The sequence below is a fragment of the Somniosus microcephalus genome, chromosome 3 (genome assembly GCF_052327205.1).
Source record: "Somniosus microcephalus isolate GS21.2 chromosome 3, FLI_Smic_1.0, whole genome shotgun sequence".
NCBI classification, from domain to species: Eukaryota; Metazoa; Chordata; class Chondrichthyes; order Squaliformes; family Somniosidae; genus Somniosus; species Somniosus microcephalus.
Window position 1 is genome coordinate 136,356,008 of NC_140989.1, and position 13,165 is coordinate 136,369,172.

A 13,165-nucleotide genomic window follows, 5' to 3' on the forward strand; every position below is an offset into this window, starting at 1 on the left:
CCGACCTGCACTGTTCCCCCCCGACCTGCACTGCTCCCCCCCGACCAGCACTGCTCCCCCCCCGACCAGCACTGCTCCCCCCCGACCTGCACTGCTCCCCCCCCGACCAGCACTGCTCCCCCCCCGACCAGCACTGTTCCCCCCCCCGACCTGCACTGTTCCCCCCCGACCTGCACTGCTCCCCCCGACCAGCACTGCTCCCCCCCGACCTGCACTGCTCCCCCCCCGACCTGCACTGCTCCCCCCCGACCTGCACTGCTCCCCCCCCGACCTGCACTGCTCCCCCACCGACCAGCACTGCTCCCCCCGACCTGCACTGATCCCCCCCGACCTGCACTGCTCCCTCCCGACCTGCACTGCTCCCCCCGACCTGCACTGCTCCCCCCCCGACCAGCACTGCTCCCCCCCGACCAGCACTGCTGCTGCCCGACCAGCACTGCTCTCCCCCCGACCTGCACTGCTCCCCCCCCGACCAGCACTGCTCCCCCCCGACCAGCACTGCTCCTGCCCGACCAGCACTGCTCCCCCCCCGACCTGCACTGCTCCCCCCCGACCAGCACTGCTCCCCCCCCGACCTGCACTGTTCCCCCACCGACCAGCACTGCTCCCCCCGACCTGCACTGCTCCCCCCCGACCAGCACTGCTCCCCCCCGACCTGCACTGTTCCCCCACCGACCTGCACTGTTCCCCCACCGACCAGCACTGCTCCCTCCCCGACCAGCACTGCTCCCCCCCCGACCTCCACTGTTCCCCCACCGACCAGCACTGCTCCCCCCCCGACCTGCACTGTTCCCCCCCCCGACCTGCACTGCTCCCCCCCCGACCAGCACTGCTCCCCCCCCGACCTGCACTGCTCCCCCCCCGACCAGCACTGCTCCCCCCCGACCAGCACTGCTCCCCCCCGACCAGCACTGCTCCCCCCCCCGACCTGCACTGCTCCCCCCCCGACCTGCACTGCTCCCCCCGACCAGCACTGCTCCCCCCCCCGACCTGCACTGCTCCCCCCCGACCTGCACTGCTCCCTCCCCGACCTGCACTGCTCCCCCCCCGACCAGCACTGCTCCCCCCCCGACCAGCACTGCTCCCCCCCCGACCTGCACTGCTCCCCCCCGACCTGCACTGCTCCCCCCCGACCTGCACTGCTCCCCCCCGACCTGCACTGCTCCCCCCCCGACCTGCACTGCTCCCCCCCGACCTGCACTGCTCCCCCCCCGACCTGCACTGCTCCCCCCCCGACCTGCACTGCTCCCCCCGACCTGCACTGCTCCCCCCCGACCTGCACTGCTCCCCCCCGACCAGCACTGCTCCCCCCCCGACCAGCACTGCTCCCCCACCGACCTGCACTGCTCCCCCCCCGACCTGCACTGCTCCCCCCCCGACCTGCACTGCTCCCCCCCCGACCTGCACTGCTCCCCCACCGACCTGCACTGCTCCCCCCCCGACCTGCACTGCACCCCCCCCGACCTGCACTGCTCCCCCCCCGACCTGCACTGCTCCCCCCCCGACCTGCACTGCTCCCCCCCCGACCTGCACTGCTCCCTCCCCGACCTGCACTGCTCCCCCCCCGACCTGCACTGCTCCCCCCCCCGACCAGCACTGCTCCCCCCCGACCGGCACTGCTCCCCCCCGACCAGCACTGCTCCCCCCCTGACCTGCACTGCTCCCTCACCGACCTGCACTGTCCCCCCCTGACCCGCACCGCTCCCCCCCGGCCTGCACTGTCCCCCCTGACCCGCACCGCTCCCCCCCTGACCTGCACTGCTCCCTCACCGACCTGCACTGTCCCCCCCTGACCCGCACCGCTCCCCCCCGACCTGCACTGTCCCCCCTGACCCGCACCGCTCCCCCCCTGACCTGCACTGTCCCCCGACCCCCCTCCTCCGCCCCCTGACCTGCACTGCTCCCCAGAGCTGCGCTTCTTAAGACTGTTACATGCATAGGTTCAAGTATGTAACTATGCAATGTTTATTTATTCACTTGAAGTCTTGAAGTAAGGAAAACACTATCTATCTTTCCGTCTTTCATGAACCAATCAAAAAACACTTGCTTCACAGTCTCTGAACACAGCTCTTCAATTCCTTTCATCGGAATGCACGCCCCTCCCCCACCCACCCTTGGAACAACTTAACCTCGGACTCACTGAGCGCAATATTATAGGAGATCTGCTAGCAAACGTAAAAATTTTAGCAATAAACAAAAGCATGTCAAAGCTAATTATAATCTTTGTGCATATCGGACTTATGAAGAAGAATGCTGATGCTGACACTTCCTCGTTAAACACTTTAAACAAGATTCAGCCAGGAACTAGATTTTTCCCCCCCTCCAAGATATATAAACTAAAGGCGATTCAGTGAGGCTCAAATAACATAAGATATCAGACTACTTTGCTATTAAATTGGCACTGGATTCTTTTGGTTCATCCTCCTCCAGTGGATATTCCATTATGGAAGGGTTGTTTTTGGTATTTTTTAAATGAATTCTCAGGGTGTGGGCGTTGCTGGGAAGGCCAGCATTTATTGCCCTTCCCTAATTGTCCTCGAGAAGGTGGTGAGCCGCCTTCTTGAATCGCTGCAGTCTGTGTGGTGAAGGTACTCCCACAGTGCTGTTAGGGAGGGAGTTCCAGGATTTTGACCCAGCGACGATGAAGGAACAGCGATATATATCCAAGTCGGGATGGTGTGTGACTTGGAGGGGAACTTGGAGGTGGTGGTGTTCCCAAGCACCTGCATCCTTTATCCTTCTAGGTGGAAGAGGTCACGGGTTTGGGAGGTGCTGCCGAAGAAGCCGTGGCGAGTTGCTGCAGTGCACCTTGTAGATGGTACACACTGCAGCCACGGTGTGCCGGTGGTGGAGGGAGTGAATGTTTAAGGTGGTCAGTGGGGTGCCAATCAAACAGGCTGCTTTGTCCTGGCTAGTGTTGAGTGTTGTTGGAGCTGCACACATCCAGGCAACTGGAGAGTATTCCATCACACTCCTTACTTGTGCCTTGTAGGTGGTAGAAAGGCTTTGGGGAGTCAGGAGTTGAGACACTCACCACAGAATACCTAGCCTCTAACCTGCTCTTGTTGCCAGTATTTATGTGGCTGGTCCAATTAAATTTATGGTCAATGGTGACCCCTAGGATGTTGATGGTGGGGGATTTGACGATGGTAATGCCATTCAATGTCAAAGGGCGGTGGTTAGATTCTCTCTTGTTGGAGATGGTCATTGCCTGGCACTTGTGTGCGTGAATTGCCACTTATCAGCCCAAGCCTGAATGTTGTCCAGGTCTTTCTGCATGCGGGCATGGACGGCTTCATTATCTGAGGAGTTGCGAATAGAACTGAACACTGTGCAGTCATCAGCGAACATCCCCATTTCTGACCTTATGATGGAGGAAAGGTCATTGTTGAAGCAGCTGAAGATGGTTGGGCCTAGGACACTGCCCTGAGGAACTCCTGCAGCGATGTCCTGGGGCTGAGATGATTGGCCTCAAACCACCACAACCATCTTCCTTTGTGATCGGTATGACTCCAGCCAGTGGAGTTTTCCCCGATTCCCATTGACTTCAATTTTCTAGGGCTCCTTGATGCCACATTCGGTCAAATGCTGCCTTGATGTCAAGGGCAGTCACTCTCACTTCACCTCTGGAATTCAGCTCTTTTGTCCATGTTTCAAGCAAGGCTGTAGTGAAGTCTGGAGCCTAGTGGAACCCAAACTGAGCATCGGTGAGCAGGTTATTGGTGAGTAAGTGCCGCTTGATAGCACTGTCAACGACACCTTCCATCACTTCGCTGATGATTGGGAGTAGACTGATGAGGCGGTAATTGGCCGGATTGGCTGCAAATGATACAAAATTTCAGCCCATCGAGCCTGTTCCGCCATTCAATTAGATCACGGCTGATCTATATCTTAACTCCATCTACTCGCTTTGGTTCCATTACCCTTAATACCCTTTGCCTAACAAAAATCTCAGTTTTGTAATATTCAATTGACACCCCAGCCTCAACAGCTTTTTGGGGAAAGTTTTCCAGATTTCCACTACCCTTTGTGTGAAGAAGCGCTTCCTGACTTCACCCCTGAACGGCCTAGCTCTAATTTTAAGGCTATGCCCCCTTGTTCTGGATTCACCCGCCAGAGGAAATAGTTTCTCTCTATCTACCTTATCAACCCCTTTAATCATCTTAAACACTTCAATTAGATCACCCCCTTAATCTACTATACTCAAGGGAATGCAAGCCCAGTCTATGCAACCTGTCCTTATAATTTAATTCTTTTAGCCATCACTTTACAGTTTACACTTCCTACAGCAGAATCACCAATGAGTTGGTAAACACAGTAGGGCGGATTTTTTGAATGCGCACTCCCAGTGACGAGGCTCAGCACCAGAGGTATGCACAGAAATCTTTGAATAGTCCTCAATGGAGTTGAGCTGGCTAAGGGAACATTCATACTCTTTGTCAATATTCAGCCGCAGTTAATCTGAGATATTCTTTTCGCCACTTCAAAAGGTTCACAAATACTAGCTACTTGAGTGCGGTGCCCCTGGAACTGTATACTAGTGATTCGACATAAGAACATAAACATAAGAAATAGGAGCAGGAGGAGGCCATTTGGCCCTCGAGCCTGCTCCGCCATTCAATAAGATCATGGCTGATCTTCGACCTCAACTCCACTTTCCCGCCCTATCCCCATATCCCTTGATTCCCTTAGTGTCTGAAAATCTATCGATCTCAGTCTTGAATATACTCATCGACTGAACATCCACAGCCCTCTGGGGTAGAGAATTCCAAAATTTCACAACCCTCTGAGTAAATACATTTCTCCCCATCTCAGTCCTAAATAGTTGACCCCTTATCCTGAGACTATGACTCCTAGTTCTAGACTCTCCAGCCAGGGGGAACAGCCTCTCAGCATCTACCCTGTCAAACCCTCTAAGAATTTTATACATTTCAATGAGATCACCTCTCATTCTGCCAAACTCCAGAGAATATAGAAAGAAAGACTTGCATTTAAATAGCGCCTTTCACAACCTCAGGAAAACATATTACAGCCAATGAATTACTTTTGGAGTGTAGTCACTGTTGTAATGTAGGAAACGCAGTAGCCAATTTGCGCACAGCAAGCTCCCACAAACAACAATGAGATAAATGTATTTTAGTGATGTTGAGGGATAAATATTGGCCAGGACACTGGGAGAACTCATCTGCTCTTCATTTAATGCGGGATGCTGCCAAATCTGGGGCCACTGCTGATCTCATCTGATATCCATACATGTGCATCTCCAGCAGAGTCACTGGATAGTGCCCCCAACTGGCTACCTTTCACACACAAAGAATCATTGCTTGGTTATTTGATCCATATTGCTCGGTACTACACCGCATGATACACTTACCCATCAGGTCAAATTAAAGGAGCCATATCTAAGATAAAAACATTTCTGTTCAGCTATATCTGTTGACTGGATTTTTTTTTAAGTTACTCTTTTCATTCTGCTAATTTATAACAAGATTCCAAAACTAGGGGCCATAAAAACAAGATAGTTGCTAATAAATCCAACAGGGAAATATGGAGAAATCTCTTTACTCAGAGAGTGGTTAGAATGTGGAACTTGCAACCACAGGAAGGGATTGAGGCAAATAGATTAAATGCTTTCAAAAGGAAACGAGATGAGTAGATGAGAGAAAAGGGAATAGAAAGATATGCTGAAAGGCTGAGATGAGGTAGATAGAATGGGAGGAGACTCGTGTGGAGCATAAACACCAGCACGGTTTCTGTGCTGTATATTCTATATAATTCTATGTAACTGATTATAGGCATTTTATCCCTTCTGTGTAGGACGTGCCAGTTACTATTATGGCGTTCAGCCAACTGGAGCCTTCTATTTAACGATGCAGCAATAATCCACAGGACAATTTCTGATGTCAAATATTGAGGAATTTATTCTAAAGGGGTTAACGCTGCCACTAAAATAGTAGAGAGGGGAATTTCAGACAACACAGTGAACAACTGATACACTCATGTCGCACTGCAAAATTGCAGAGCCAGTAGACCTGAAATTCTGCTAGGGGTTTTCCTGGTCTCAGCCCATAACTTCAAGGAGAGCCCAATGGAAACCCCAAAGAACTAGTGTGAACAGCCATTTATTCTATTTTCTTGGAGATTCCACCAGTCTCCTGCTGAGACTGGGACCCGACACAGCTCGTTGGTCTGCCCTGCCAAAATTTGGCCAGCTCGGATACGGAGTTGGTCCACAGGGAAGGTGGAAGCGAATAGGAGGGGGCGCGGTCAAGGGTGAGCAGGGAGCAGCCCCACAGTATTGCTGTGAGGCCAGGAAAGGAGCACTCCTGTTCCTCCTGACTCCACATTAAGGTAAATGAAAACTGAAAAACTTACCTGCCTTTTGGCAGCCTCCAGCGGTCCCTTTAAGGATGGCTGGGCGTTGTAGACCCAAAGAGATGGAGCGGAGCACACGTGGTCCAAACTGCGCCCAATTTGGTATCGGGGTCCTGAAACAGGCATTAGGCCCCTGATTGGCGTATTCAAGGAGTCTAATGCCTGATTTACGCTGACACTATGTCGTCACCTGCTGCCATTTTGAGACTGCATCTGGAAATTGTCTGGAGTTCTCTTTGGAGCAGAGAAGATTAAGTGGAGATTTGATAAGAGGCGTTCAAAATCATGAATAAGGAGAAACTGTTGCCAGTGGCAAACGGGTCGGTAACCAGTGGACACAGATTTAAGGTGATTGGCAAAAGGACCAGAGGCAACATGAGGAAACATTTTTTTTATGCAGTAAGTTGTTACATGCAATCTGGAATGCGCTGTCTGAAAGGGTGGTGGAAGCAGATTCAATAGTAACTGTCAAAAGAGAATTGGATAAATATTTGAAGGGGAAAGATTTGCAGGGTTATGGGGTAAGGGCAGGGCAGTGGGACTAATTGGACAGCTCTTTCAAAGAGCCGGCACTGGCACGATGGGCTGAATGGCCTCCTTCTGTGCTGTATCATTCCATGATTTTATTAAATTGGACCCCCCCCCACCCCACCCACGTCCAGTGACCAAGCAGAATTTCCCTCCCAGATTGTTTGAGCCACAGAATAGAAGGATGCAGGAAAGGGATGATTAAAAGATTTGTGTGTTCTGTATCGCTGGCAGTTGATAAGCAACTGCAAGCTGCTTATATCCTAGAAGACTGGCAATTTTTTATTTTATTTAAAGAGGATAGGTGAAGCAACATAGCTTCTAAAGCACAAAAGAGACACTAAACATAGGCATCTGCTCACAGATCACCAGTGTTGCACAATCGCTACCACGATAAATACTTATTTGGGAATATTCACTAACAGTTCCCAGGATTTGCCTTTGAGCATTTGGCCATTAGTGAGTTTTATATCAGTTTCTGTAGCGTGCAGTGGTTGTAAAATTCAAGTAGCAGCATTGTGAAATGATAGCAGGCTAGTGGACAGGGCAAGACTTGAAAAGGCCACCTAGTGAATGAGCTTAATCAAGTGCAGCCATGCATTCAACTGGATCCCTTACAGCAACATCTGCATTCTGCGCTTGGCTGGCCACTATGTAGAGTGGAAGCAACTGTTTATCATTTAAATCCTATTAATTCTTTAAATAAGCTAAATATAATATAAACCTAAATCTCTGAATGCTTGCTAAGCCATCACAGTTAGCTTTTTAATTAAGAAATACGAAGCTGGCCCATTTGCCATTGCTTGCCCAGTATAGCATTTCACCAGACAAATCGGCAAACTTCAAACACTCACGAGCTTATTTTTACATTTTATTTTAAAATAAAAATTTGGCCAATTTTCTGTTCGGCGCTATTTTAGCACACTTTTCAGCATGCTTGTTAATTGAACTCGTTTATTTTAAACAGGTTGAGCACTTTGTTAAATTAAACTCTGAAACAGGATGAAAAACACTTTATTTCACATGTTCTGCCATTCTTTGCTGCCAGTGATGCAATTGTAAATGAGACTGCACATAGGAATTTTAGCATCAGCACATGAACCAGCGCACTATAAATAGCGCCGCATTTCATCCCCGAAGGGGCTATATTTTTTCTTTGAATAACTTGAGTGAAAAGTAAGATGACTTTAAGGTGACAGTCCTGTGTTATCCATTCTTGTCCTTTCTCTCTGTTAAAATTGGTGATTGGAAAGAGAAAATATAGCCCAAGTACTTTGGAATTTAAATAGAAAACCTGAACAAAAATAGTAATAATACAACAATGAACAATGGATCACTTGTTCCCCCCCCCACAAAGAAAATAAGACTGATGATTTTCAGAGATAAAATTAAATGAGTTCCATTTGGGCTCAGGCACTAATTTCATTAGCAGCTGGCAGGTCTTCGTTCCGTGTGAATGGTGACCACAGCCCTTGCTGTGCATCCTTGGGAAACACAACACCGAATACTGGTGCTTATTTTAGATGCCGAAAGATTAAGCTGCTGCTCTAGCACTGGCATTAAAAGACTCAACGCATTTAGTACTGTACCTGTATGTTGGGATTTTGCCCATTGATATCCGCTTTGGACAGGTCAGGGAAGTTCTCCAGATCTAAGAGGAATGTTCTGGGACCATCTCTCTGAAAGGGTGTATGTGCATCCTCCTGCCGAGTCTGGGGCTTTGGAAAAGTTCTGCGTTCAGTCTGGTAACGAGAAGAATCGACCTTCCCGTCAGACTCTCTCACTGAGTCAGCAGTCCAAGCAGAATTGGAGGACGAGGATTTTCCCATGTTAACACTGTTCTGCAAATTGAATAAAAATCAGGGCAATTCATATTGAGTAAAACAAATTCAGAAAGACATGTTAGCAGAAAGGCAAGTACTCTGAAGTACTGTATTGTCACTTCTTAGAATATGTAAAAAATGCACTGCCCGGATAGGGTGGTGGATACAGATTCAATAGTAGCCTTCAAAGGGGAATTGGATAAATACTTGAAGGAGAAAAAAATTGCATGGCTAATGGGAAAGAGCGGAGGAGTGGGATTAACTGGATTGCTCTTTGAAAGAGATGGCGGAGATTCGATGGGCCAAATGGCCTCCTTCTGTGCTGTACTATTCTATGATTCTATTTACTAGATAATGTAAAGAAATTGGGCAGTGATGTGGCCTATACAGTAGAGAGATCCCAATCTCAGCTGTGCTGTTGTGGTGGGGGTAGAGGGTTATTGTGGGGGGGGGGGGGGGGGGTGGTGCACATAAATCAGGTGCCTTCCCACGGGCAGGCGAGTCAACAAGTAGCAGAGTCATTGACTGCCGCCTCTTGTCAATCTCTGGCAGCTGGTTGAGCAGAGCCATTGGTGGAAACCTAGGAACAGGTTGGCCACTTAGTCTCCTATCCACAGGAGGCATATGGTGCAGTGCGAGCTATAGGAGAAGAAAATAAATAGGTAAAGACACCGAAAATTACACGGAGTCAGCATTCAATGAGTACATTATTAATAGACAGCTGGCAGGGAGTAACAAGGCAAAGTTCTTATGATATCATAAAGCATCAGATCAAAGCTTAAGTGGGTTATGAAAATCAGCAGAAAGTCACGATTCAATTACTGCCAGAGATTTGTTATTTGTTATGATGTACAGTGTAGTTTAAAAAAAAACATTTGTTTTTAACTCTACTTAACATCAAACAGCAAGTGAGCACAACAAAAGCGAAATGCTAATAATATTGATGTTGGTGAAAGGCTATTGCAGGTGATAATGGCGTAATGGCGTAAGAGCTGAAGGAACAGGATGTGACAGGCTCTACATAGTATTATACAGTAGTAGATATCAGGAAACAAATTATACATTGTATATTATTAGATTAAATATCACAGTGAATTAAATGTCATCTTGCTAAGCAAAGAATGAATTCTGAACACATCAGTGTATCGTATTGTTTTTAACAATAATGAATTAAAATATATATGTACACATACACACTAGTACTGGTTCAGAGGATACACTGAACTGTGATCACTAAAGTCTGACAGGAAGCAAGTGTGACTTTTATAGGAAGTGGGTGCTATGGAAAGATGAGAGGCAAAATGAGAGATAGTGAAAGAGCTAGAGAGATAGTGAGTGAAAGTGAGAGAAGTGAGAGATAGTGAGAGATAGAAAGTGAGTGAGAGATAGTGAGAAAGTGAGAGAGATAGAGAGAGAAAGTGAGAGATAGAGCGAGAGATAGATAGATATACCCACCCCCTATTTTCTCTCCTCTGTTCTGAAGGCACTGACTCCTGCGTGTACATCACGGGGGTCATTTTAACTTAACCTGCCCAGTGGAAGCCTGATGGGATGAGATTTTGCTGGTCATCTTCCAAAATTCTACAGACTCTGGAACAGTTCCCATGGATTGGAGGGTAGCTAATGTAACCCCACTATTTAAAAAAGGTGGTAGAGAAAAAACGGGGAATTATAGACCGGTAAGCCTGACATCAGTAGTGGGGAAAATGCTAGAGTCCATTATAAAAGATGTAATAGCAGAGCACTTGGAAAACAATGACAGGATCGGACAAAGTCAACAAAAGGCAAATCATGCTTGACTAATCTACTGGAATTTTTTGAGGATATAACTGGTAGAATAGATAAGGGAGAACCAGTGGATGTGGTGTATTTGGACTTTCAGAAGGCTTTCCATAAGGTCCCGCATAAGAGTCTAGCGTGCAAAGTTAAAGCACATGTGATTGGGGGTAAGGTACTGACTTGGATAGAAAACTGGTTGGCAGACAGGAAGCAAAGAGTTGGAATAAACGGGTCTTTTTCCAAGTGGAAGGCAGTGAATAGTGGGGTACCGCAGGGATCGGTGCTAGGACCCCAGCTATTCACAATATATATTAATGATCTAGACGAGGGAACGAGATGTAATATCTCCAAGTTTGCAGACAACACAAAGCTGTGTGCTGTGAGGAGGATGCAGAGAAACTCCAGTACGATTTGGACAGGTTGGGTGATTGGGCAGATGCAGTATAATGTGGATAAATGCGAGGTTATCCACTTTGGTGGCAAAAACAGGAAGGCAGATTATTATCTGAACAGCAATAGATGGGGAAAAGGGGAAGTGCAACGAGACCTGGGTGTCCTTGTGCACCAGTCGCTGAAGGTAAGCATGCAGGTGCAGCAGGCGATTAAGGCGGCAAATGGTATGTTGGCCTTCAAAGCGAGAGGATTCAAGTACAGGAGCAAGGATGTCTTGCTGCAGTTGTACAGGGCCTTGGTGAGACCACACCTTGAGTATTGTGTGCAGTTTTGGTCGCCTTATCTGAGGAAGGATGTTCTTGCCATGGAGGGAGTGCAGCGAAGATTCACCAGACTGATACCTGGGATGGCAGGAATGACGTATGAAGAAAGATTGGTTCGATTAGGCTTATATTCGCTAGAGTTTAGAAGAATGAGAGGGGATCTCATTGAAACGTATAAAATTCTAACAGGACTAGACAGACTAGATGCAGGAAGGCTGTTCCCGATGACGGGGGAGTCCAGAACATGGGGTCACAGTCTAAGGATAAGGGGTAAGCCATTTAGGACTGAGATGAGGAGGAATTTCTTCACCCAGAGAGTGGTGAACCTGTGGAATTCTCTACCAGAGAAGACAGTTGAGGCCAATTCATTAAATATATTCAAGAAGGAGTTAGATATATTTCTTAAGGCTAAGGGGATCAAGGGATTTGGGGAGAAAGCAGGGACAGGGTACTGAATTTGGATGATCAGCCATGATTGCATTGAATGGCGGAGCAGGCTCGAGGGGCCTACTCCTGCTCCTATCTTCTATGTTTCGATGAGATGGGATCGGTTGCTCGTTTTTACACCCTACCCGATTTTACTTTTCATTGTACCTTCTACTGAAGTCAATGAAAAGTAAAATCAGATGGGTGTAAAAACGTCCGACCGATCAGTTCCCATCAATTACCGCCGGGCGGGTTAGCTTAAAATTACCCCCATACGGGCATGGACTGCCATCTGTTACTTCATGCAAGTATCAGCCTAGTGATTGAATGTCAGCAGGTTATTCGACGGAGAAAGATATTTTAGCCAAGCCTGATCTGTCTCACTTGATGTCCACAGCTTACCCAATTTCCAGAAAGGGTCACTTGATGAAGAGTAGGGACCCTTTCTTATTCTTCCCTGCCTAGCCCAAGAGTACTGAGGCTAATGTCTGCTGCAACTGAAACCAGCTTACTCAACACAGAATGTGGATCACATCAGCAACCTGCCTCATGGGTACAAGTTCAGTTCCCTTTTTTTTAAATTAATTCATGGGATGTGGGCGTCACTGGCAAAGCCAGCATTTATTGCTCATCCCTAATTGCCCTCGAGAAGGTGGTGGTGAGCCGCCTTCTTGAACCACTGGGCAGCGACTATATAAACTGAGCCATTGGGACCTTGGAAGATATACTAGCCCTTAACTAACAGACAGGCCCATTCGTCTAGGCTTTCAGCTTTTTCTTGTAGTTACACGATCCTGGGATGAATTGCTTGCTGGTGCTGTGATACTCGTGGTTACCATGTTATCGTCTGCAGCAGGCAAATACTTGAATGCATGACTGGATAGTAAAGCTACCAAGATAATATTTTCTTTTACCCTGAGTGCTATGTATCAATGGGCCACATTGCAAACACTTTCTGGAAAATAGGATTGGACAAAATCTGCATTCCTAATTAATTTCTAAAAGAACCAGAGAAATGAGACAGGTAACTAAAATGCTACTTTGGTAATTATGGAGTTAAAAACCGAGTGTTGTGTTTTCTCAGGCCTACCCCAATCTTTTATCACTTTAAACATGTTCCTTTGGGATATAATTTTCTTGTGTTACTAAACATAAGTTTGAATTTCCAAGAGATGTGGGTCTTTTGTTCTTGTTCTGCGTGTTCTGGGGTTTGCCGTATAATTTCAGCAAAGTTCCTTGCGCCCAGTAGGAGCGTTTCCACGGCCTCAAACCATGCCAACAGCCCATGGTAAATCACCGACCTCATGTAACGCAGCCTCTTAAACAATACATGGCAAGTGTTTACGAACAACTTAATTAGCCACAGATTATGACAAAACAGCAAATGACCCCTACATTTTCAAAGCAGGCCCAGCTTCAACCTTAGTACGATAGCAAAATACTGCGGATGCTCGAAATCCGAAATAACAACAGAAAATGCTGGAAAAACTCAGCAGTTGACTCTTTCTCTCTCCACGG

The 13,165-nt window shown here is 47.9% G+C and overlaps 1 protein-coding gene across 2 annotated transcripts in view; it reads right to left on the reverse strand.

Annotated features, from left to right (window-relative positions):
* The window catches only part of ism1 (isthmin 1), a 105,676-nt gene that overhangs the window by 42,178 nt on the left and 50,333 nt on the right, over positions 1-13,165 (reverse strand). For both annotated transcript variants that reach the window (XM_085981657.1, XM_085981658.1), the window contains exon 2: positions 8,493-8,744. In XM_085981657.1, coding sequence (XP_085837783.1) covers positions 8,493-8,744 — 252 coding nt within the window. The remainder of the gene's footprint in view (positions 1-8,492; positions 8,745-13,165) is intronic.